Source organism: Sardina pilchardus, chromosome 9 (genome assembly GCF_963854185.1).
Source record: "Sardina pilchardus chromosome 9, fSarPil1.1, whole genome shotgun sequence".
NCBI lineage: Eukaryota > Metazoa > Chordata > Actinopteri > Clupeiformes > Clupeidae > Sardina > Sardina pilchardus.
The window spans coordinates 24,878,538-24,905,401 of NC_085002.1; the positions used below are offsets into that span (position 1 = coordinate 24,878,538).

Genomic DNA, 26,864 nt, shown 5'->3' on the forward strand with positions numbered 1-26,864 from the left:
AAAAAAGTTTTAAGTGCTCTCAACCAAGGTTCAATAGTGTTTGATAAAGGTACTTTTCTGTAGGGGAACATAAAACGTTTAAAAAAGAGTCTCTTCTGACGAAACAAATATAAAAACGTTTACTTTGATGGCAGTTTCATAATGGAAGGGTCTGAAGGACATTGTGTCAGTGTTGAGGCTGTGCTACTACCCAGGGGTTGCTATGCAATTGACATCTCAAAATGATGGCATGGCTTCTAAAGGCTTCTTTATGCTAGACGAGTGCCATGGATGTTTTTTTCTTCTTACCTTTACACTCCTCTCCAACCTCTCCTGGAGCTGAGCATTCCATTCACCCACCACCACCAAGACCCTGATGTCTGTATAGTTCTAGACTGTAACTCACGCCCACCTGGCATCCCGTCACCCTAGCTACATCTACCCATCAACAGTGCCACCCCATGCCCCATCTGCCAGCCAGCACACAAGCAGAGAGGGTTAAAGCGGAGCGAGAGGCGCAAGCGTTCGACAATTTCCGCGTCTGTTTTCGTAAAGGGGAGGGGGGGGGGCGATATCCCCCTTTAAGCAGACCTAGAAAGTGGCGTTACATTTGAACTGAACTGCTAGAGAGATCGATATCCCACCATGACGTCTTTGCTACACGCCTCTTTAAGCAGACAGGAACTGTTTGAGTTTTGCTTCCATAGAGATGCATTATGTTGCTCTATCTTGTCAGTAATGAAGGATCTCTGACACAAGCAGCAAGCCTCCACCACCAGCTCTCCATCTCAGCAGCTCCGCCCTCCTCACTCCTGTCCAGTTCGATCCGGTCCGGTCCGGTCCGGTCCCATCCCGCAGTCCACCAGCTGATCTCCCACAATCCCTGGGGCTTCGGCTGCCTCTCACCCAATTAGCGTAGCGGGCGTGTGTGCTCAGGCAGGCCAATGGGATGCGGTTAGCAGAGCAGCAGGGCCCTGGCAGGAGAGGCAGGTGAGAAGCACCGCTGAGCAGTCAACCAGCAGGCTCACTCGTTCACAGCAGGACTCTCACTCTCTCTCTTTCTCTCTTTTTCTCTCGTTCTTTCTTTCTCTCTCTCTCTCTGTCTCTCTGTCTGTCTATTTCTCTCTGTCTCTCTGTCTCTCTCTCTCTCTCTCGCTCTCTCTCTGGCACTCTGCTTGGGTGCGATTGATGGTGAAAATTCCGACAAGCAAATTGGTTTATCGAGCAGTGCTTTAATCTTGACGCCTTGTTTTAATCAGCACAGAGACGCTCAAGTCAATATCTCACCCCCACCACCCCACCCCACCCCCTTTACTCTCCATCTCTCTCTCTCTTCCCTTTTTCTGTTCCCTCTCTTCCTCTTCCCCTTTTCCTCCCCTCTCCTTCTACCCTTTTCTCTTTTCTATTTCCTCTCTTCCTCTTTAGCTTTCCTTCCCCCCCCCCCCTCCCTCGTCCTGCTCCCTCCTGTCTGCTGTCCTAGCGTCTGTTAGTATTGTGGTATACTAGCCCTCCTGACAGAACAGAGGTGTTCACAGTCTCTTCTATTTGTCATCTGGGCTTTCCTTCTCCAGACCACATGTTTATCCACACAGGCGCAACACTGGCCAATCGCCCCTGGTATTGTACGCACATACAGCACACACACACACACACACACACACACACATGCGCACACACACACACACACACACACTTTATTTTATTTTTGTATCTAATGTAAAATTTCTTTTAGAGTTCTTAGTTTGTCTTTTAAGGTCTAGCCTTTGCTGTTTTCAGGTTTCTCCCGTTCTTTTGTGGAACATTTGCCTGGTCACATCCCAGTTTAACTGCAGTCTCAGACAGTGTCGACTGGGCCATATAATGTACTTGTATGCAACAGACCATTTTATTGTCTAGTCTAGTCTAGTCTAAATCTAAATCTAGTCTTTTGCTCTCTCATCCAATGTTACTTCAAGTACAAAATTGTGCTCCCACAGAAGTGGTCATGACTATTTGAAGTGACCGCATACCAACCAGATTCAGGAACACTTCATGTTCTAAACAACCATTGCATTGCACTGATTATGGACTTTGTAAATTGTAACACACACACACACAGGTTCACGATGCTGAGAGATTCTGATCCACACACATTAACTGGGCTCTGAGCTATCTGTAGCCTCTTTTAGAAGATGGTTTGGGGCGGGAGGTGGGCAGGAGTTCATCCATTTTCCCCGGCGACTGCTTCTGCTCCCCCGCCTCTTGCGTGGTTGCCTGCGCCCGTTATAGCGGCCTTATCAGCCAAATCCTTCTCATTAGTGCCGTCCACCTGCCTCGTGCTGCCAATCACCGCCTCCTCTTCCTCTTCCTTCTCCTCCTCTTCCTCCTCCTCCTCCTCTCATCTCACAGTGGACCATTTCAACTGCATTGATTTCCCCCCCCCCTCTCCCCATAGCTTGCCTAGAATGCTAACTAGACCTTTTTATTTATTTGATTTGATTTATTTGTTTCATTCCGTAAGGTAAATTGGTTTGCATACTCTCAGGCGATTTTCGGATGCTGTCGTTTTCCGCCGTGTGCGAAATTTGTTTGTGTTGCAGTGTGGAGTGCTTTGGTGGTTTGACAAAGCCCCGTCGCACCAAGCAGTAAACAGTTCACTGCGTGCTCTGCCTATGAATAAACATTATTATGAAGCCGGCTCCTGGGCTCGGTTAACTCAGCCCGTTGATGAGCAAAGCTGTTTGTCTGAGTTCTCTATTTGAGAGAACAGGCAGAGACAGTCTCCCAACACAAGCAATGTATTAACCGCAAGACCGTGGATTCCATTGATGGGGGGGGAAACATACGGATGAAGCACTTAATCTCATCTTTATGATTATTTGAATGAGAGTTTCTGCTAAATGAGAAATTAAATGTACATAATACTTTATGAACTCAGTAATATATGCAAACATAAACATACCCATATGTATAATTATGGCATACAGAATACAAATATTCACAGTACACATTGAGCTATACTATCATGCAAACATGGGTTGCGCAGCATATGAGATTAGTTGCAGCTTACTAGCTGGCTGCTGCCATTTAATCTTGAAATGCATTCATGCTCACATCACTTTATTAGAGCCAAAGAGTTGTCCCCCAGAGAGGGGAGGATGCCCTCTGTGTCCCCCAGCGGCCCTCATCCTCTCTGGGGGAGGAAGATGCAGACGTGGGCCAACTGAGGGAGAACACTCTGGAGCCTGGAGCCCAGCTGCTGGGGCTCATCTCATCCTCCTGTAACCAAGACGGGAACATAGAGAACATGCAACACAGGACAACACACACACACACACACACACACACACACACACACACACACACACACAGCCAGCCAAAAACATCTAGACAGAGACGGACACACACACACACACACACACACACACACACACACACACAGCCAGCCAAATACATCTAGACAGAGACGGACACACACACACACACACACACACACACACATATGCACACACACACACACACACACACACACACACACACACACACATATTGACAGTGTTACCAGAGTGCTTTCTGCTCTGCTGGTCTGTCGTGAAGCTCTGTGAGGCGGGCGAGGTGCCCCAGCGTGGCTTGTCCCCTTCTGTGTGCTGCCCAGACGTGTGTCCTGTCTGACGGGCATGGCCCTCACAGGCAGATGGGCTTGGGCTCCGCTCTGGCCAGACACCCCAGGGACCTGGCTGTTCACAGCACAGCACAGTCGGCTGGAGGTGACGCTTGGCTTTCTAGGCATCACTGTCCCCTGTGCTCTTTCAAAAAAAGCCCTGTCCTCTCTCACATCCTCATTAGATGTGGGGCCTTGAGTGTCTGTGTTGGGTAGCTTGGGGGTGATGCTAGACACACACACACACAAATTCACACACACACACACACACACACACACACACACACACACACACACACACACACACATACTTTCTCACCATGACTCACACTCACACACATGGATGGACACAGCACACACATATTCTGGACATAATCACAGTCGACACATTCACACACACACACACACACACATATACACACACACACACACACACATACACACACACATACACACACACACATGTTCGGGATGACCAGGTGTGCCTGCCCAGTGGCAGTAATCCATACCCCCTGTGTTGTGGAGGTGAAACTCATGTGAATAGCATTGGAATTTTCCCAGAGGCAAGCTAATCAAATGTCCCTTTCCTCGCATTCCCAGACTTCCTTCTCCTCGCTTTTTGAGGCGCACATCCCCCATTCCAACCCATCTCATCCCCGCACACCTTCCCCCATTTTGAAAAATAAAAACCCCTTTCTTGTGGCCCATCGATTGGCTGAGATGAAAGGGCCAGCGTGAGTGTTGTGGCGCGATGTGACGGGTCTCCCCTGATGGGATGTCTTGTGCCACCTCCTCTGGGAGGCTCTGAAGTGAGAGAAGTGGAGGCTGAATCACAGCAAGAGTCTGAAGACATGACATGTCATTAGATTGAGTAGTGTGAGAACACGTAGGCATTCTACCAGTTACAGAACGTGCCATCTTTATTGGGTATATCAGGGACTCTTATTTTGATATGCTCTTATGTCTGAAATCTGGGAGCTACACCAGGGGCGTAACTGAAGCGTTCCGTTCGCGACGCATAAAATCCATTTTAGAAGACTGGTCTATTTTTTTGGAACGTACGGCCCACTGTCGCGTCTGGTGTAGCTACTTCCATTAAATATAGTGATTATTAATTGCTGCAGCAAACGTGTCGCGAACGGAAAGCTTCAGTTACACGCCTGGTGTAGCTCCCTTGTCAGAATCGAACATCATTTCATGAGTACCCTCACTAAGACCAAATTAGTTAGTTCACTTCCTCTTCCTGGTTTCGCACAGAACAAAGTGTACATTCTGAATCGGAACTGCAGTGATTTTCCATTCCCTATTCCATTTTCAGTAATGCGTGTCAATTTGTCATATAAACAATATTCTGAGCAGTGTTGATATGCAGTGGTGGAAATGATGTGACCTCAGAAGCCCCGCAGAGATGAAACATGATTGATTGATGAAACATCAAAAACCAGCATGGCATAAACAAGACTGCAGATACTTTTAGCTCTCTCCCTCTCTCTTTCTCTCTCTCTGTCTCTCTTTCTCCCCCTCTCTCTCTCTCTCTCTCTCTCTCTCTCTCCCTCTCCAAAAAACCTTTGAGAACTAATGAATGACAGTGGGAAAAGTATGATCGTATACTTTTAGAAGAAAGCAAGACGCCTGTAATTTGGACCACCTCATGTCTGCTCCACCACAGGGTGTGTTTGGCAAGAGAGTTTGTGTGTGTGTGTGTGTGTGTGTGTGTGTGTGTGTGTGTGTATGTGTGTGTGTGGGTTTGCTTGTGAAGCTGAGCCCATTGCAACCCCCTGCAGTGCTGCACAGTCACAGGATTCGTGTCTCCAAACCTCCCTCGCTGTGAATGTGTATCTGTGAAGCCTCTGCTCTATTCAATTGTTAACTTCTTTTCTTTCTTTTTTAGTCTTTCTTGCCTCCTCTGTTGGTCTGTGTCTGTTTCACTGTCTTGTTTTTCTGACTGTCTCTCTTTCTGTCTCTTTCTGTCTGTCAAGCTGTCCTCTTTTTTTTTTCTTTCTGCTTGTCTGTCTTTCTTTTTTCAAAGTCTGTCTGTCTGTCTCAGCAATATTTTTCTTTCTCTTTTGTTTGTTTGTTTATTTGTTCTTCTTTCTCATTTTCTCCATCATTTTTAGTATGTCCCTCTGTCTCTCTGTTCATACATCAGTCCACCACCTCAGGGCTTGTTGGCTCACAGCTCGTTACTTAACGGCCGGCCGAACGGCATCATCAAGACTGTCTGCTGGATTTTAATCAGTCACAGTCACCCCCCCCCCCCCTGCCCCCCCCCCCCCCCCTGCCCCGCCCCGCTACCCTGCCACCCCTGTCCTCCACTGACCCCTCTCCCCCCACACACACACCCACCCCACCACCCCTCCACCTCACACTGTGGGCCCACAGAGCTGGCCCCTGTGTCCTTAGCTGCCAGCAGTGTAGTGCAGTGCAGTGCAGTGCCGTGCCGTACCATGGCTGGCCTGGGAAGGCTGGGTGCTGTGTGCTGTGTCCCGCCATGTCCCGCCTTGTCCCTCTATGCCCTCGGTGCTCTGGGCCTGGGTTTGATCCCACCAGCAGCAGCAGCGGCAGCACCACCATCACAATCACACTCTGGCCTCAGTAATCCAACCGCCAAACACTGCACCATGCAGCTCGCAACAGGGAGATTGGATGACTGCTGGTGGGGGTGATTGGTATGAGGGAGTGTGTAGGATTTCTGTGTGTGTGTGTGTGTGTGTGAGTGTGAGAGAGAGAGAGCGTTTTAGTGATTTAAAACCTTTTTTGCCCAGTCATTGGAGGGCTCGACATCTGATTGAGTTTAATGATGGATGGAAAAAAAGAAGAAATCACCCTCTCTTCTCTGATGTCTGCTCCTCTAGAGACTGTGTGTGAGAGAGAGAGAGAGATAATGTTCCCTCCGATGTTGAAAGGAGTGAGGCACATCGTGATAAAAAGGACCCCGCTGCTGTCATCAGGAGTGCACAGCTCCGCACAGATGTCTGAGTGTCGCCTCGTTTTGCAAAAACACTTCAGCAACTTCGTGACAAGCCCCTCTTTGTCTAAAGCACATCCTCTTCTTACGATGAATAAAGCAAGAAGCCCTGGACCCATGAATATACGGCATATCATAATGCAGCCATACAGATACCACATACCACAAGTGCACTCAGAGCACAGCTCCTCACAGGTGCTGGCTACCTTATAAGCATCACTAGAGCTGGAAGAGACTAGCAGTGAGTGATATGAGCCCATGGACTGTTAATTAAGTGGAGCGACTTATTATAACGATTACAGGCTAAGTTACCACTAGCACCGCAGAGCATTGAGCGACAAAGTTAAACTAATCTCGACTTTAAAAGCGACAAGCAATTAGCAACGAGAAGATCACGGTTGTCTGCACAAAGCTTAGCGGACGAATTCAATCACATTTCTTCGTGTTTCTCTTCCTTTTTCCCCTCGTTTATTATTGGCCTGCAGATGGGAGCATCACTGTGTGCTCCAGATCTCCCATGTCCCTGAAAATCCACACATATGCACACACAGGTGTGCATACACACACACACACACACACACACACACACACACACACACACACACACACTCAAAGAGGAGTAGAAGGACGTCAGGCTGCCACAAATGTGTCTGTCGGTCAGTCTAATAATGGAGAATAAAATAAACCAGGTCAGATAGAAACTGTGTGAGCCGCATGTGTTACACACACACACACACACACACACACACACACACACACACACACACACACACACACACACACACGGAGTATGTGTGACTGTAGCTAAAGGCTCCTTTTTTGACCAGTATTGCATTACTTCATTAGTTTGTCTTGTTAGTTGTCTAGTTGTAATTCTATCAAAAAAGGCATTTGCAGAAGTGTACAAGGTTTAAAGTCCTCAGGCAATACGCTTGACCTAAGGCATGGGCTGGGTTTAAAAGACTTGAAAATGAGTAATTATATATGAAGGCTTTGAACATTTCAGATGATTTAGACATAGAGCATTTCCTTGTTTTAAGCCCTGAGTATGACATGTCAGTATGCAGAAGAGAAAAAGCCGAATGATTGTACTGATTCAAAGGTCAAAAGGGAATAATGCCAAAGAGGGCATGTTGAATGTGTGTAATGTTTGTCTCAAGGGGCTGTTACCATGCGGTGAAATATCAATACATTTACATACGTTAACAATGCAGTAGTGTTGACTTTGACCTTGACTATGCGTGTATGGACTGCAGTGTTCGGATCAGTATGCTGATGTGTTTCATAGTGGTGTTTATTTCACTAACAATGACACAAACAAACACCCACAAAATTTACTCAGAAATAAACAACTGGTTAGTGTAAATAATGTAAACATTCCACCCCCGCTTTGATAAACCAGAGGACGCAACAAGTGCAGCCCTGTAGCAATGCGTGGAAATCTGTTCAAATTGAAGCTGTTGGAATCCTTGGGCATGCTGTGAGGCATATTTACTCTTTTCGTGCCCTCTCCATTGTGATTGTGTACTCACCTTGCCCTCTCTCTCTCTCTCTCTCTCTCTCTCTCTCTCTCTCTCTCTCTCTCTCTCTCTCTCTCTCTCTCTCTCTCTCTCTCTCTCTCTCTCTCTCACGTAGTCGTCGGCGAAGAGCCTGCGGGCGACCATCGGCGAGGCGTTTGAGCGGCTGCACCGGTTCCTGCGCGAGCGGCAGAAGAGCATGCTGGAGGAGCTGGAGGCGGACACGGCGCGCACGCTCTCCGACATCGAGCACAAGATCCAGCGCTACAGCCAGCAGCTGCGCGACGTCAAGGAGGGCATCCAGATCCTGCAGGAGCGCCTGGGCGAGGGCGCCCGCCACGACTTCCTGGAAGGGGTCGCCCAGACCTCTGAGAGGTGGGGTCACGAGGTCACGAGGTTGGGGGTCGCTAGGGGTGGGCCTCTCGTTTGGGCTTTTATACGTCCTCCCTCGCTCCTCGGGCCTCGATTCTCACTGATCTACATAAAGAATGATGGGGCGAAAACAATGGGATAGTCTATTCAGTGTTCGTTATAGATCAGTGGGAACGCCCCTCGAGCATCGAGGATCGAGGAGGCATGTTGAGAAGCACCTTAGGAACAAGAGCAAGGGCTTGAAACGTCTCACGGCATGTGGACACTGACAGAGTGATGGGGTCACTAGGTTGGGGTCACTAGGAACAGGAGCAAGAGCTTAAAATGGCTCACGCTATGTAGGCACCGACAGAGTAGTGGGGTCACTAGGTTATTAGGTTTGGGTCACTAGGAACACGAGCTTAAAATGGCTTAAACAGGGGCTTAAAATGGCTCACGGCACGATGGGCACAGAATAACTGTGAGGTTCATCTTCTAGAAGAACTTGTGAATAGAGCCGATAAGTCCCCTACAGTAAAATACTGAACACTAAAATCGGCAGCATACAAAGTGTGAAGGATTTGCGATGATAAATGTCTCCCAGATCCCGTTGAAAGGATTCAGAGACAGTGACTGAAGAGTCTGTCTAAAGGCTGTTCGCATAGCCTCAGTCAACTGCCGTGGAGTCGGACAGGGAAGAAAGATGGTGCCTGGGATGATGTGAGGCCTGCCCATTAGTTTGTGAAAAGAAGAGCTTTCTCCCCGCTTTGAGTTAACTACTTAATGTAATTAATTGATAAATGCTTTGCTTTTCTCTGACCTTACGTTACACTTTGGGTTGTCGTTCAAATATTGGTTTGCGTATTGGAATTGTGATGATAATTACATGTACTGACCTGACGTATAGCAGTGTGTAGTACTTGCGTAAGTATTGCGTAATTATAAGGGCATAGTGTTAATTGGGTCCAGTACATTGGACTGCCCTTGTTGCGTTGGTGTTTTGGAATCTATTCCAGAGGTCTCGCCTGGCCAACCTCTCATTTCGCAAGTAACAGAGACCTCAAAGGGAGCGTGAGGGTAGCTATAATTGTGACATCCCACGGTAATTACACAGCTAATGAAGGCCCTGTGAAGCACGGTGCTAACCACCCAGATCCCATCCCGATTATTGTTCCCGCGACTAATTAAATTGTGAAGCGGCATGTGAACCACGCAGATCCAATCCAGATTAGAGGTTTTTCACACGCGCCCAAACCCAAATAACAGGGCCGTGCTAATCCTTGGGGATTACGCCTTATCAGACTCACGTGTAAAAGAGAAAATGTGTGCTTTTGCCTTGGCCCATCTCCTGATGATAAGTCGTGCCTTTATTTCTGACAAGGCAGAAATGATTACGGTACATGTTGTTTATGACTCGGTAAACAAACAGGAAATTGGTGGGTGTGATTGGTCTGATTCATAATATATTTTGGTGAGTGATGGAGAGGAAATGGTCGTGAGAGAGGCTGTTTTATTAAGACAGACAGGAAGAATAGACCGAAAGAGAAAGAAATTAAGAAATGGTGGGAGAGAGAGAGAGAGAGAGAGAGAGAAAGAGTGGGAGGGAGATTAAAAAACAGAATGGGGAAATGGTTATAAGATTGAGAGAAAGAGGGTGAGTAAAAAGACTCTGAAAGGGGGATAGAGAGAGAGGAGAGAGGGAGAGTGAAAGGCAGAGAGGGAGAAAGAGGGAGACATGGAGATGAGCAGATGAGATGTGTGTTGTGCTTTGTGTTAATGAGAGAAATCTGAGTCTGCTCCCTATCCAGCACTGACCTCACACACCCTACACAGGCCACACTGTGTGTGTGTGTGTGTGTGTGTGTGTGTGTGTGTGTGTGTGTGTGTGTGTGTGTGTGTGTGTGTGTGCGTCTGTGTGCGTCTGTGTGTGCGTCTGTGTTTGTGTGTCTGCATCAGTACTCAGAGAGGAAAATTGGCTGTTTTGACCAGAAAACTGGCACAGCATTGGCTTCAGTCAGAAAGGGTGATGAAACAGAAGCACAGAGGAAGAATAAAGGCGGTGGAGAGAGGGAATGGAGAGAATAGGAAAGAGAAAAGGAAGGAAAGAAAGTATCGAAATAGATGTTTGAGCAGAGGGTTGGGGGAGGATATGCTGTGGAAATTATGCTGTTTCATTTCCCTCTTTTTTTGTTTGTGTGTGTGTGTAGAATCAAAGGGAAGATCCACGAGACCAACCTGAGCTATGAAGACTTCCCCACATCCAAATACATGGGACCACTGCAGTATACAATCTGGAAGTCCTTGTTCCAGGATATATCACCAGGTACCAAACACACTTGCCCTAGGAAGAGATACACACACACACACACACACACACACACACACACAAACGCACACTGACACACATTCAGTTTCAAATAACCAACTTTCACCGGGCCGTAGGCTTCATGGTAATAATAACATGTTCTATGAGGCAGATGCTTCCTGGAATAATTGTCCTAATTATTGTATATATCCTGCAGCCTTCTCCCAGCCTTTTCCTCTCATTAGAGGCCAAGCGGAGGATTTGACTGATTCAAGGAGGTTGGATGGGTGGGATGAAGGGAGTCACGTGTGTGTTTTATTTTATTTATTTGTTTGTTTGTTTGTTTGTGTCATCCATCACAAAATCAAAATACCACCTGCCAAGGGCAAACAGGCCAGTGTGACATCCGCACTAGACTGATTTGCATGATCAGTCGCTGTCGCCCCAGTGCAGAGCAACACGGATGTTATTTTCAGACGACAGTTGTGTGGTTGTCTGTGTCTGTGCTAAGCCTACGCTATGACAACCCAGTTTTATATCACTGATGGTCTTTGGGGATGTAAGCGGCTCCATTCTAGTGGCTTTGAGATGACACCCCAGTCTTGACTGGTGGCTTTAGATAGCTGAAGATGTTGAACAGCCCAGTCTCCACTGGTAGCTTTAGATAAGTGAAGATGTTGAGGTGACAGCCCAGTCTCTACCGATAGCTTTAGATAAGTGAAGATGTTGAGATGACAGCCCACTCTCTACTGATAGCTTTAGATCAGTGAAGATGTTGAGATGACACCCCAGTCTCTACTGGTGGCTTTAGATAACTGAAGATGTTGAGATGACAGCCCAGTCTCACATTGCATAATTCCCATGGTCACGCCCTCGATTATGATGATAAGATGCCTAAATACTGAAAAAGTCTGCGCCCTTCTTCAATTTCTCCCCTTTTTTTCTGTTTTATTTTGTCATGCTTGGCAGAACAGCGTTTTGACCTTGCTTGTCTTCTTCAGGTTCACAAACCGAGAAAAAGTAAAAAGACTTTTTAAGTATTTATTGACCGTTTTTTTTGTCCTACTGTACACCTGGGATATAGACATTGTACATTTCAATCCTGGCTTTCGCACGCCCTATCCACCTCTTTCCTTAACCCGGAAATATGTATCGTTGCGATGGTTACGATACTGTTTTCAACTTCCGTTCATTCTGTTAACATGTGCGTTCTCCATAGCAAACTAGGTTATGCCTCAACTTAGATTTCGTTCGAAATGTTGACAATTCTGCCCTCAGCATGTATATACTGCATCACATATAACCGATATAAAATAGAAAAGTTGACTTTTATATGCGTTATGATATGTTAAGCACCGTAAACCGTCAGGTTAAAACAATGCAATGCAGCTTCGCCGGAAATAGAAAACCGTCTCGGTGTCATGGCGACCCCCATTGTTGGCTGCGGAATATCGTGGATAAAAGTACCTTTAGCTCCTCTGTGTGAGAGTGTTGTAACAGCTCCACTGCTCCACAGCGCTGGCGTGTCTTAATGGGGCGCTGTTGTGTTTCTGGTGGGGAAGAGGTCAGACCGCACCCTTGTTGGTGTTGCTGCTGCTGCAGTTGTGTGTGTGTGTGTGTGTGTGTGTGTGTGTGTGTGTGTGTGTGTGTGTGTGTGTGTGTGTGTGTGTGTGTGTGTGTGTGTGTGTGTGTGTGTGTGTGTGTGTGTGTGTGTGTGTGTGTGTGTGTGTGTGTGTGTGTGTGTGTGTGTGTGTGTGTGTGTGTGTGTGTGTGTGTGTGTGTGTTGTTTGTTTCTGTAGATGTCTTTGGCCCTCTCTGTCTATTTCGATCACTGTCTTTTTTTGCTCTCGGTCTCGCTCTCTCGCTCTCTCCCGCTCTCTCTCTCTCGCTCTCTCCCTCCCTCTCATTCTCTCTCTCTCCCTCTCTCCCTCTCATGCTGAGTCAGCACTCTGAAGCATCCTCTTGTTGCTGCGTATCAGGCCTGTTGTCCCCCTCTGAAGGATGAGATGACGGGAGTAGAGGACTGCTCTGGGAGGAGGAGGAGGAGGAGGAGGAGGATGGTGATGAAGAGGGTAGAACGAGCTCTCATGGCTCTTGTCCTCTGTCCACTACTCCTCTCAGCGCTCCTCATCTCCTCACCTGTTGGATGTCCTTCTTGTATGATCTTCTGTTGCCCCCCTCCTGCCCCCTTTGTGTTTCCATTCCATTCTTATCCTCTTTCTCATCTCTGCCCGTCTCCCTTTCTCCTCTTTCTTGTCCTCTGTCTGTCTCTTCTCTCTCTTCTCTCCATCCTTTATTTGTCAGCCATGTCAGCCTGCATCTGCACTACAGGTTGTTATATGGCTGACCAAGAGAAGCGTCCCTCCCTGCCCCCCACTCTGCCCTGCCCTGCCCTGCCCTGCCCTGCCCTGCCCTGCCCTGCCCTGCCCTGCCCTGCCCTCCTCTCCTCTGTCTGGACCAGGGGGTCAGGATTTGACTGATTGGCTTCGCTGATTAGCAAGGCACTTCCTCGTCGCCTTTTTCTTGAAAAACATCATGTCCGGTGCCATTTCTCCTCACGCTGATTGGTGGCTGTTCCACTCTCAGCTCATGACAAGCTTAATGTGGGCACGAGCTTTCCTTATACAGTAGCTTTCCTCTGTACCTTACGTCAATCAGTAAGCTGGCACTTAATTGGCTAAGTAAAATGGCACCGGAAATAAGCCCCTTAAAGCACCATGTTGAAGCCTGAAAAAAACCTTCAATTTTCTTATAATACCTCCATGGTCTGGACGCCATTTGCCACATTTGCCCCTCCCCTTCCTTCTGTATCCCATCTGTCCTTCTCTTCTCTGCACGTCCTGCCCTCTTCTGATCAGGGGAGAGCTTCTTTCTGCTCCTGTGACTGCATGCCAAACGGGCCAATCACATCAAACCCATCTCCACTGGCCGTGTCTACAGTTACATAGTCCTCCTCTTCTCTCCAACCCCCACCCCCCCTTCTGTCTTTCTCACTTTGTCTGAATGCCCATGTGCTATCCGACTCTTCTCTCAATCTTAACTGCATCTCTTTCCTTATCTCCTTATCCTGCTCTCTTTCTTTTTCCATCTGTGCCTCACTACCCCCCCACAACACACACACACACATACACACACACACACACACATACCCCCTCGCCCACTGTTCAGCCATATTGGCATAGTCTGTCTCAGCTGATTGTGCCCTTGTTGCATCCTCGCTATCCACTTACTTGGCCGTGTGTGTGCATACAGTTGGCTGAATGCATCAGCGTGTTTGTGTGTGTGTGTGTGTGTGTGTGTGTGTGTGTGTGTGTGTGTGTGCGTGCATTTTCCTGAATGCATCTGTGTTTGCACGCTAGTGTGGATCTATCCTGTCTATCCGTATCTATGCATGAATGTGTCCATAGCACATGAATGTTTCACTAGCAGAGCAGTGCTGTCACATGCAGCCAGACCCACCGCTTCCTTTATGTCTGGCCGCAGTCCAGCTTCAGTCACTCTGGCTTGCAGCTCACAAATGCAGTGGCTGAAAACACTACACACACACACACACACACACACACACACACACACACACACACACACACACGTACTCTGGCTCCTCCGACAGCCTTGTCTGTCTGCGGCATGAGGCAACAAGCTGCTAGAGTCATCCTAGACGCATTTCTCTCAGATGTCTCCCCACCCCACCCCACCCCACCCCCCTCTGTGCTCTGCCAGGTGGAGGCAGGCCGATGCCCAAGCCCCCACCACCACCCCCCAGCCTCTCCTACACCCACTGGAGCCACCCTCCCCCCTAGTACCACAGCAGCACTCCGGTCCATCACACAGTCTAGTCACATAGCCTTGCTTCCGCCTAGACAAACAGCACTCTAGTTGTCCACAATGTCCGGTCACGTATGCCTCCTCTTGGCATAGTTGCCCGTTCTACCTGTACCTCGGTCTGAGAAGCCACACTTGAAGGAGGTTATGTTTTCATCAGGGTTTATTTGTAGGTTTGTTTGTTTGTTTGTTTGTTTGTCTGTCTGTTTGTTAGCAAGAGCGATCTGGATCACTGTCTGGATCCAAGAGGCGGTTATGTTCTCGCTCGGCAGAGGTCTGCGCTCTCGGAGTGCTTTTCTGGCGAACACTGCACTGCCCCCATATTAAGCAGAAGACCTTGCAGTGTTGTGGAGGGCTCTGCAGACACTTAGACACAGGCATGGTCATACCACTCCAGTCCAATAAGGAAGTATAGCTGTGGTTTTGCAGAGAGGAGTGAGTCACAGTGGAAAAAGAGTGCAGAAGTGAAGAGTGCAAAAGCATCGCTTGGTTTAATTGCCACCCAGATGGCATTCCTCTCTTTCCTGACTTACCAGTCGTGGGTGTGAGTCAGCATCAGGACTGGAAGCGGAACTTCACACCTAACCTGTTATTTTGAAGTTTCACTGTTGTGGTTTGACCTTACAGTATAATGGCAGCGTGCGTATACTGATGCTTAAATAAACACACACACACGCACACGCAGGCACACACGCACGCACGCACACACACACACACACACACACACACACACACACACACACACACAGACATACACACACACACACACACACACACAGTACAGTACAGTAAACCATTAGTCATCACACATTGTCTCTTGTTTGTCCATCACAGGTGATGAAGAACACTTAGTCATCAGGAGGGCTATGGGTGTAGGGGCTAACGGTGGGTGCTCAGGTGACCAGTGAGGCCAGTTTGAGCCCGGCAGGTCCTGACACAGTGGGGGCAGGGGGTGGCAAAGGTGCTGAGGAAAGGATGGTTGGGGAGGGGACCGGGTGTATTTCTCAGCTTTCCTCCACCTTGCTGATGCCTCTGTCCGGGCCACTTCATAGGCCACTGCTCCTATTTGAAGTGACGATGGCCACCGTGTATGGTCCTGGGCAGGGGCCTCCTACAGTAGGTGTCAAGGTTAATGTTAAAGTTTTTGAGGGGGGACTTTAGGGAGGATTTTGTGCTGGCAGGAAGGACCCAAGGTGACCTGCTGATTGCCTGAGTGGAAAAAGTACACTACTCATCTCATTGTGCCCTTCAGACCGCCTGTCTGTGTTTGCACTCAAAGTATTTTTTTGTGTGTATGTGTGTGTGTGTGTGAGAGAGAGAGAGAAAGATTTTTATAGGCCTGGGAGTTTCTCTCTCTGCTGCTGTGAGGGTTGGCTTTATGGGTGTGTAGTTTGTTAATGAGAATATTTCTTTTTATGTCTGGGGGGTGATTTTGTGAGTGTGTAGTGTTTATAAGATTGAAGATGGTTTTTGCATCGTGTGCTACATGTATGTCTCCGCTGTCTGTGTGTGCATATTCTGCTTGTGTGTGTGTCTGTCTTAATGTAGATTATGTTTTTTCTGTATGTGTGTGTGCTAGCATACTTGTGCCGGGTAGACATGTGGGTGTATGAGTGTGTGTATGATGATGACTACCTGTTTGTCTCTGTGTGTTTTATTGTGTGTTTGTGTTTGTGTTTGTGTTTGAATGAGTTTGTGTGCGTGTTTGTGTTTGTGTGTTTGAATGAGTGTGTGTGTGTGGTTGCGTGCAGCCTGCTGGTGCCCGGTGGGCATTGGCTGTGTGGGTGTGTGAGTGCTGATGGATGAGTCTTTGAGTTTTATTACGTTTTGCCAAGGTCCTCTGTCAGCAGCTTTGGGAACAGAGTGCCAGACTCACACACACTCCTCTTTCTCCTACACACACACACACACACACACACACACACACATACACACACACACTGCACAGTCCTCTGAGAGGATCCGTGATTACACACTACTTCTCCCTTGCTCTCATACTCCTACTTCCAAACACTCACACATCCTCTATCTGTTGACCCCTATGTTACACTGTCTCTCTCTCACACTCACTCACTCACACACACACACACACACACACACACATTTTCTCTCTCACTTTACCTTTTTCTCTATCCCTCTCTCTGTGAATACCTTGTTTGTTACGCAAACCTGGCCAATACAGCTGATTCTGATTGTAATTCTGATGTCTGATGCATCATACACACACATTCTTTTGATATGGTTTCCCTCTATATTGTAGCACCCTCTCTCTCGGGTCCCCCCACCATGTATTTCTCTCTCTCGATCTCTCTCCCTCTCTCCCTTTATCTCTCTCTCTCTTTATCTCTCTCTCCCTCTCTGACTCTCTATCTCTCTATCTGTTTGCGTTTGCCGCCGCTCCCTTGCTGCATCACTCTTCTCCATGTCTTCTAATCCCAGTAGATCACTCTCTCTCTCTCTCTCTCTCTCTATCACTTTCTCTCTCTCTCTCTCTCTGTGCAGTAGAGTTCCATGCCTCTGGTGGATGGCAGAGGCCCCTGCCAGCCAGCCAGACAGTCAGGCCTCTGCCTCTGCCACCACGTGCTGCATATGACTGCGCAACATCCCCCATTTCTGAAGTAATACATAATGGGATGATGGTCATGTTTTTTTCCCCCTCTTCTATGATGGATTTGGCAACAGCTGTTTTGAATGAGCAATATGGCACCCATTCATTTCATCTCCCCTTTAAAAACCAGTCTGCTGCTGCAGCTGCCCTGAAATCCTCTTAACGGCGGTTGCTGCCTACACAGTTTGAAAGCATTTATTTACTGCGTGTCGCTCTTTCCCTTTTGTGCGCGTGACACACGCAGAACAACACCGCTTCACACAGGGGCCTCCGCTCGCTCCAACGCGGGCCCGCTCGCGATCTCATTGTCCAAGTCGTTTCACCCGAGCCAAGCTCGACTAAATAGCCGAGCCACAAAAAGCTCCACGGTTTCGTCTGCCTCTTAGCATTTAAGAATTGGATGTGCCACAGCACTGTGCTCTGCGGCGGCTTTGATGAAAGCGCATTGGTGGTCTTTGTAGTCTCTGACGAGGAGACTAATTTAACATCGTATCTGGCGGATAGACATGAGCTCATGGTCGCGGCGTTGCGTTTGGCCAGCGTTCACGGGCGTGCCAGAAGCGCCGTTGTTGGAAGTAGAGGAGAGAGGAAGTTTCTGTGCCTGAAATGTGATGAAGCAGCAGCCGTGAGCGGCGCGACTGGCCCGGTCTCCCTTGCCCCTCAGCAAGGGGTCCAGCTGCATCAGCACCAGTGATGGGCAGAGCAGAGCTGGAGGCGGCGTCCTCTCTCCTCCCCTCCCCTTCCTCTCCTCCTCCTCCTCCTCCTCCTCCTCCTCTCGGCCCATTTGATCTCGCCCGGCACAGCGGGGCGCCAGACAGCTCTCCACCGCTGCCCCTCCCCGCCAAAGTGTTTTAGGAGGCGCTGGTGAACTCTCCATCAGGCCAGCTGCTATCGCTGCTTCTCCCCGTGGAGAGTGTTTTTGAAGGGGGGGGGGGAGGGTGGTGTGAGTGAGTGGGTGGGTGTTCTCTGTCAGGTTCCTCCCCGTCTCCAGCTCTCCCGTGGCTGAAGCGTTGCGGTGGTGGAGGAGGGAATGGAGTCTCTGGTAAATCACGGTTAGCCTGAGCGCTAACGTGCTGGCAGATGAGCTGAGGGAGTAGAGCACGCTGGGAAGTCTGGATGAAAGAGGCCGTTGTTGTTGTTGTTGTTGTTGTTGTTGCTGTTGTTGTTGCTGCTGCCACTGCCGCTGTTGATTATGCCTCTTTGTCTTGTCTAATGTCCTGCTGAGAGCAAAAGACATGTTTTATTTTTCTGTTTTTCTTTTCTCCTCTCCTTAATCCCTCCACACACACACACACACACACACACACACACACACACACACACACACACACACACACACACACACACACACACACACACGCTCCACCCTTTCCTATGCCACACACTGGTCTAGTCTAGTCTTGCCTTGCCTCACTCTTTCGACAAGCCTGTCATCTCTGCTTGTCTCATGTTCACCACTCCCATTACTGGACCTTCAGCGTCTCTCTTTCTGTCGCCCTCAAGGTGTCTCTGTCCCTCACTCCATCAGACCCCCCCCCCCCACACACACACACACACACCCTCCCCCTCTCCGACATGTTCACTCCGATGTGTTTTCTTAGCTTGTCATTCCGTTCGTCTAGTAGCGCTTTCCTTGTCCGTCACTCTCCTGCCCTGCCCGTCTGTCCTGTTACTTTGCTGTACTTTGTGTACTTTAGCCGTTCAAAGCTAGAGAACCTCAGTGAGCCTCAGTCTTCAGATGTGCTGTTTTAAAGCTGTCTCTCCAGAAAATGTGCCACTGCACAGGCCAAACTACTGTAGCAACGAAGACACAAATGAGATTAAATTCTTGTTTAATCTTGTTTTTAGGCAAGATTAAAGGTTGGGTACGGAATTAGCAAAACGGACGGCAGAGTTTGAACATATACAACCTCAAGTCCCGCCCTCCATGCACGAGCGACAATTCAAATGCGCAGCGCGAGAGTGAGCCAGGCTAAATGAAATGCCATCCTGGCGTCTGCAGCACTATGAGCTCTAGTCTCCATACAATCACTCACATCAACTTCCCCAATTACATTAGGCTATTCACCTCCAAAGGGTTGTAGTACATATGGTTCAGTAGCCATAGGTGTGTATATTTGAACAGAATCTGGTTTGTTCTTACCAGGGCGATTATCTCCTGAAATATCCGAGTTTAGTGCTGCCCCGTTGGTTCGCCTATTCCACCGTAGCTCCAAGCTGTTAAGTTTCGATTTCATGTTTACAGCACTCTTCGTGTCATGGTAAAATGTAATTTTTGCTACATAGCTTATTTATTGCGTGGGTGATTGAGTTTCCGTAGGTATCCGCTGCCTTAGTTAGTTTGTATAGAAATGAAGTGACACAACAAGAGGGGAACATGGACGTGCAGCAGGAGGCAGTTGGTTTCGTTTCAGCACTGACTCGCGGTCACCAGCTTTCGAAAGGGTCGCGCGCGGTGGGGAGGGGGAGTAGGAAGAGGAGTAAGACGTTAGATTGACGATCGAGCTGTGAAATGATGGTATGGGGTGAGGAATTCTATTGGCTGGAGTTTTTCGAGCCCTGCCCGTTCCGCAGATGATTGACGTGTTTAATTTCCATTTCAGTGCTTCCAACTTAGTGGCTATAAGTGGGTTAGGAATAGGATTTCAAGTGATTTTGCAAAAATGGCCAAAAAAGCTCATTCCATACCCTACCTTTAAAGTGATCAATATGTTCATTTATTTTAGTCAGTATGCAAACAGCATATTCCAACTGTAGCAAATGAAAGACCTAATAGGGAGTCTGTATAGGACATGTATTGATGATTTATGCAAAGACTATCTACTTCATGTTACTATCCAACACTCAGTAGTCACCTCCTGAATCTCAGAATCGATAAACAATTATGGTCACTCTTTTCTTGGTATGATTTATCTTGATCTGTGTAACCATGTGAAACATGTATTAGTCATGTGTTTGTGAAGACTACGCATTCATGTTAAAGCTCATGCACATCAATTAAAGCTAAATCAATAAGCCATCTTCACATAGGCTTCTAATATTAGTCGTTTTAAAGCTTAAGTTCTAGATTGATCTTCATGTGTGGAGACTATATGTTCAATCCTTTAGCTCATTTTCATACAAATTATCTACTCCTTGTTGCTGCTACTGCTCAAGCTTAATAAATGGCCAAGCTGTATTTTGGCAGCATGTGTATACTTGTCATGTAGGTGTAATGTTATAAACCGTAAATTCTTTGATTTGTGGAGACTGTATGTTCAACCCTCGAGCTCATTTTCATACAAATGATCTACTCCTTGTGGCTGCTACTGCTCAAGCTTAATAAATGATCAAGCTGTATTTTAGCTAACTAGTCATGTAGGTGTAACGTAACTTATCAAGATAAAAAAACTTAGATTTAGAAGTGTTAGATAATTCATCTTGTTTAAGAGTGAATTTCTTATTTTAAGTGTTCAACTTTACACTATAGTCTTATTTCTAGATATAATTATTTTTATTCAAGAAATCTTGTCAGGTAAAATTATCTTGCTGCATGGACAGATAATTTCACTTGTTTTGAGTACCTTTTACCTCAGATTTAGTGTTTTTATCTTGTTTTTTGTTGCCGTGCATCTTTAATTTGACATGCTTAACGTGATGCTGCAAAGGCTCATCTCCGCCCTGTTTGTTTGTCTCTCCTCCTCCAGTTCCCGCGGCGTTGACCCTCGACCCCATCACGGCGCACCAGCGCCTCATCCTGTCGGACGACTGCACCATCGTGGCGTACGGCAACCTGCACCCGCAGCCGCTGCAGGACTCGCCGCGGCGCTTCGACGTGGAGGTGTCGGTGCTGGGCTCGGAGGCGCTGGGCGCCGGCGTCCACTACTGGGAGGTGATGGTGTCGGAGAAGACCCAGTGGATGATCGGCGTGGCCAACGAGACGGTGTCGCGCAAGGGCAGCATCCAGATCCAGCCCGGCCGCGGCTTCTACTGCATCGTCATGCACGACGGCAACCAGTACAGCGCCTGCACCGAGCCCTGGACGCGCCTCAACGTCAAGAGCAAGCTGGAGAAGGTGGGCGTCTACCTGGACTACCCCAAGGGCCTGCTGGTGTTCTACAACGCCGACGACATGTCCTGGCTCTACACCTACCGCGAGAAGTTCCCCGCCAAGCTCTACCCGTACTTCAGCCCCGGCCAGAGCCACGCCAACGGGAAGAACGTCCAGCCGCTCCGCATCAACACCGTCCGCCTCTAAGGCGCGCCTGCACTGCCCCCTTGGGGAGCTGACCGCCGCCGTGGGAAAGGAAAGGAAAGGAAAAGGAAAAAGAAAAAAAAAGAATATGGCGGAGAACTTGGTGATGCTGCCATTGATTTTCTCTTTCTTGCTGAGACCACCACATCTATTGACTTGAAGAAGATACAAAAAAAAAAAAATCAGATAGTAGAAACCATACTATCTAGGGTGTATTGAAAAAAGAGGGGAAAAAAACAAAAAAGCAAATGTTCTGTCCTTTTGGTTTAATGTCTGATGTAAGACATTTGGTTTTGTGGCAGTATTGTTTATGGTAGCCCTTGGATATGTGAGGGTGTGGACATCACAAAGTGTGTGTGTGTGTGTGTGTGTGTGTGAGAAAGAGACATTGCGTTGTGTGCGTGAATGGAAAAGACAGACTTAAGCACAGCCAAGGCGCCTGTATTGGTTTCTTTGCTTTGTGAAGGTGATCATTCGCAATCTTGCCACAGTCCACAATCAGTATCCCCAGTTGCACTGACCGTGCAGGACAGTGCTCACCCCACACACCCTATCTATAACCACTCTTCGTATAAAGTTTGGAATTCCGAAGATGATTCCACTCAGCAAAGACCATCGTAGTAAACGCGTCGCCTTTTCACTTCCTCTTTGTGCAATGGGCTTTGGTGTGTGTGTGGAGTCCCACTAGCACCACTATGCCACCCTCTTGTTTTATCTTATTTTTTTAATTATTGTTATTATTTGATGTGATTTGGTGCGTGAGCATCTTGTGCTGACAGTGGCTGACCTTTTCATCAACCCCCTCCCCCGCTCCTCCGCTCACTCTAAAAACAGACACCTGGCCATGTGGTCCATTCCCACTCCTTGAGATCAGTGGCTAGAGTTGGGAGTGCGGTTCTTTGGGCTTTACCCCTCCTCAGGAGCAAGTCAATGTGTAGGCTGCTGCTGCTGCCTTCTTCCCAGCAGTACAGGCAGACGAGGTGACTAGCTACAGCAGTAATTGTGAATGTCAGTGGGTCGATGTGGGCTTGCGTGTATGGATTAGGGGCTTCAGATAGCTGTGTGTGTGTGTGTGTGCGCGTGTGTGTGTGTGTGTGTGTGTGTGTGTGTGTGTGTGTGTGTGTGTGTGTGTGTGTGTGTGTGTGTGTGTGTGTGTGTGTGTGTGTGTGTGTGTGTGTGTGTGTGTGTGTGTGTGTGTGTGTGTGTGTGTGTGTGTGTGTGTGTGTGTGTGTGTGTGTGTGTGTGTGTGTGTGTCTTTTTGGGGTGGGGGGCTTCAGATGTGTCTGTGTGTGTGTTTGTACGCGCTGCTGTCTATTTGCATCTAAGTGACTGCCATATGTGTGTGTGTATCATTCCATCCACCTGTCCGTCTTTTTGTGAATCGGGCCGCAGCGAGAGATCCTCTCACACAGACTGTCCACCTGCTGCTAGGAGGGGAGATGCAAGGAAAGGTGGCAAACTGTTGCTAATGTCATTGTTGTGACAATGTGTTATTGTTTTTGTTTGTTTTGTTTTTTTGGTTTTCTTTTTTTTTCATCTCTGCATATCACACACCTCCCATCCTGTCCCCATGGCAACGGCTCAGTGCCACTGACCGCATCCAGGCTTGCGTTGTAACCCCTGCTGAATTCTCCATCACTCCCTACACATCCCTCCTAAAGGGGTTGAGGCAGTGCCTGGTGTCTTGAAGGAAGTTTGTAGGGCAGGGTTGAGATGGCTGTGTTAGCAGACTTGCTGAGTCTGCAAAAACTGTATGCGCGAGGTAGCCTGGCAAGGCAAACTACACAGAAATGTATAGTCTGGGGTCGGACCATTCACAGAGCTGAAGCCTGTGGGTGGGATGAACAGTTGTCTTTCAAACTGCCTCTGCACGTAATAGGCCCGCATTTGTGACCAATCGTAGCCGGTCGGCAAAACGGCAAATACATCCTTCTTTAAAACGAATGACTTGAGTGCTTCTTTCTGCTAAACCTTCAAAGAAAAGCCCAAGTCTAACTCTTCCAAAGCCGATTGAAACGAGCGCGCTTCGTTAGCCTCATCCATCTTTTGTTTTTCTCTATGGTTGTGCAACACGTCTCACATCCAACTTGTCGAACGAGGACGCATGGTCCAGCCCCCAGAGGCTTGGCCTCAACGGTGCGACCCTAGACCATCCAGCTAGGCAAAAATATTTTTGCCCGCTAGGGTGCGTCTAGATTTCTAGGCTATGCGCGAGGGGTTTTCCACTGATTTCTTCCCCTGGGCTCTGTAAATAGGATCTGGACCCACAATGCAACTTGATTTGGGAAGTGCCCAACAAGACCACAGATCTGAGCCACTGGCAGAGTAGATAAAAGTTCCAACATGAGCTTAGAAGATAATGTGTGTGTGTGTGTGTATGTCCCTCTTCTGTTCTCAGATGTGTGTGTGTGTGTGTGTGTGTGTGTGTCTCCTGAAGGTGCGTTTCCTGAGGCCATGTTTGCCACTTCCTCAGTGTAAACACTTGGTGCCCTGTTATTCTCCACGGCTCAATTACCGCGCCGCGCTGGGCTCTCCGGGCTCTTAGCAGCCGTCTGCAGCTTCAAAGCATCACCGAGCGCCACCGCTGCGCTGATCCCATCCAGATACAGTACATGCAGAACGGCATGCAGTAACGCAACACAAGCGGCTGAGAGTACAGTAGGGTGATGCTGACAGAGGAAGAACTGTGGATTTGGGGGGGGGGGGGGGGGGGCGGCAGAGGGGGGGTGCTCTGTGCTAGCACCTCAGATGGATGACCAAGTCCAGATGGAGACCTCATGCCCATTTTGAGAATTGTGTGTACATAAGATCAAACAAACATGCACAAGCAAGCAGCTCTCCCTCCCTCTCTTTCTCCGTCTTTTTCTTCCTCCTTCTCTGCACTCATCTGTCATTCGTTCCCTCCATTTCAATCTTTGCTCATATTGTTGGTTACTTTGTATCCCACTCTCCCTCTCTCTAACACACACACACACACACACACACACACACACGTACACACACACGTATAGAGAGAGACTGACCCACAGACACAACCACATTCAAACCAGACCGAATGGGCCATCTCCTGGTTGTCCATGCACGATTGTTGCTGTGTGTGTGTGTGTGTGTGTGTGATCTGTGTCATGTCGTGTTTAAGTGTCGGGGCAGTGCCCTGCAAATCTTGTTGGATGTAGTGTTGCTGAACAAACCTACACAGGACTTCTGTGGGGTCTCTCGTACCACACTGGGTCCTACTCCCACCCTCATTGACTTTCTTATCTGAATCTGGGGTTGATTATTATTTTGGTGGTGGGATGTGTCGAATATTAAAGATGATTTATTATTTACGCTTGTAATGGATAATGATGATTATTATACTGATGATGATGATGATGATAATGAAGATGATTGTGTCTTTGACAGCCGCTTTGCACCTATCATTGCATAAACACTCTCTAGTTGGCGTCTGCCGGCTAGAGATTTCATGAGAAATGTGTTAATGTATGAATAAATGATGATGAAACCAACACACCTCCACTGTCTAATGATCATTTTGAAACTTAAAAAAAGAAAACTGAAACTCATCACTACTATTGTGGAATTTAACTTGGTGATGTGTGTATGGAACCAACAAAATGTGAGCATAGAGAGACTATTTCTTTGTATCTCAGTCAAAGCCTTCTTTGTTCCCAGTGTAGTTAACCAGGAGAGGCCCATTTCCAATGTCCCTAAAATAAGGGCACACAAATACAATCGCTAATCTGGCATGGACGTGTTTCTTTGGAATTGAAACTGCATTTAAAATCCTTCGTTTACAAGACTGCTAGCCTATACGTTTGAAACGTCTCTGTCCAGATAGGGACAACACAGTTTGTGTTATTTCCAACACATTGCTTTAGTTATTTGTTACACAGTATGTGTTTTTAAGAGTGTACAATTGTGAAGGTCACTATTTGACCATTGAGAACATGTCCTCTCTAATGGACATCGCAGGCTGTTGCATGAGTCTCACCTCTCTAAAATCTTGACTAGTGCTTTCAATATGAGGCGCACAATCGATTCGTCTTGCATTTTTAATTGCAATATTCCATCGTCTCCTTCAAAGCCCGCAGCGCTCAAGATTTGTGACAGGCTGGTTCAGGGAAATGAGTAATGCCAGTTCACTTTGAGATCAAATCGTATTCATGTCCCCTTAATTAATGGATGGTTACAAAGCCCGAATCGATCCTTAAATGACGTCCCTCATTACACGCATTTCACCTCCATCCCATGTCAAGCGTTTGACACACGCCGCCCCCGAGGCCCGTTATCTAACCTCCCTACCGCTCGTCTAGTGCGCGCGCCCTTGATTGGTCTCTCTGCGGTCGCGCGGGGTAATGGAGCTAACTGCTCCCCGGGAGAGCGAGGAGCTGTTCAGGCGAACCTGATTCCTGAGTGAGGCTCGACGTGTCCTTTTGAAATAAAATCCCAGCGCAGTGCCGCTGCGCCGTGCTATCACGGGCCGCACCTGGCTCGGGTTGCTTTTTTTTTATATGAAGCGAGGAGGCGTTTTGCCTGGTAGCCGCTCTCTGTCTCTCACTGTAGACAGTGATGTGTCAGAGAGGAAAGGCCGTTGCATTCTCTCGCTTCCTCCCTGTCCCTCCCTCTCTCTCCCCCTCTCTCTCTTTCTCTCTGTCTCTTCTCATCGCCTATGTCTTGTCTCTTTCTCTCAATTTCATCCAACTTGTGCTGCCCACTAGACTGTGCCTTTAACGCCTGCAGTTTGCCTCCCATGGTCATGTCCTTCCATGACACTGTCTAGCCAGCTTGAAAACAAACCAGTCAAGTAGCCTAAGCCTCACTTGGTCTGAATCAACCCCACCGATTTCGCAAGGATCTACATTGATCTCCTGTGGCTCAGTTGGTAAAGCACAGAGCCCGGCACATCAAGGTCATGGTTTCAGTGTGTGTGATGATCACAGTTGTGTTGTGTTGCTTTGATGAGGCTGATGAAGGAGTGTGCGGTGAGTGATGAAATGGAATGTAAAAGATCCCCCTCAGCCATGATGGCATGTAGCCGTGTGTCACCTTGGAGGGGTGGTGGAGGTGCAATAGCATAGGCCTGGCCATGCACACGTGAATACATCTGCTCTCTCTCTCTCTCTCTCTCTCTCTCTCTCTCTCTTTCTGTCTTTCTCTCTGTCACACACACACATGCTGCACACACACATACACTCACTCAGACACTGTCTCTCTCATATATATACACACACATGCTCTCTTGCTCTCTCTTACACACACACACACACACAAACACACTTTCTCACTCCAACTCTCTCACACAAACACTCACACTCACTCCAACAAAGACAGTATCTTCTTTCATAAAAGCACCCCCCCAAAGGGCATTCCTCCTCTCTCCCATCTACTTATGGCCGTTTATAAGTCTCGTGGTGATGCCCCCCCCCCCCCCCCCCCC

At 48.1% G+C, this 26,864-nt stretch overlaps 1 protein-coding gene across 2 annotated transcripts in view; it reads left to right on the forward strand.

The window, feature by feature from the left end:
• The window catches only part of trim62.1 (tripartite motif containing 62, tandem duplicate 1), a 60,205-nt gene extending 35,278 nt beyond the window's left edge, over positions 1 to 24,927 (forward strand). For both annotated transcript variants that reach the window (XM_062544376.1, XM_062544377.1), the window contains 3 exons: positions 8,223 to 8,479; positions 10,663 to 10,778; positions 20,877 to 24,927. In XM_062544376.1, coding sequence (XP_062400360.1) covers positions 8,223 to 8,479; positions 10,663 to 10,778; positions 20,877 to 21,427 — 924 coding nt within the window. In that variant the 3' untranslated portion in view covers positions 21,428 to 24,927. The remainder of the gene's footprint in view (positions 1 to 8,222; positions 8,480 to 10,662; positions 10,779 to 20,876) is intronic.
• Positions 24,928 to 26,864: the final 1,937 nt, after the last annotated feature.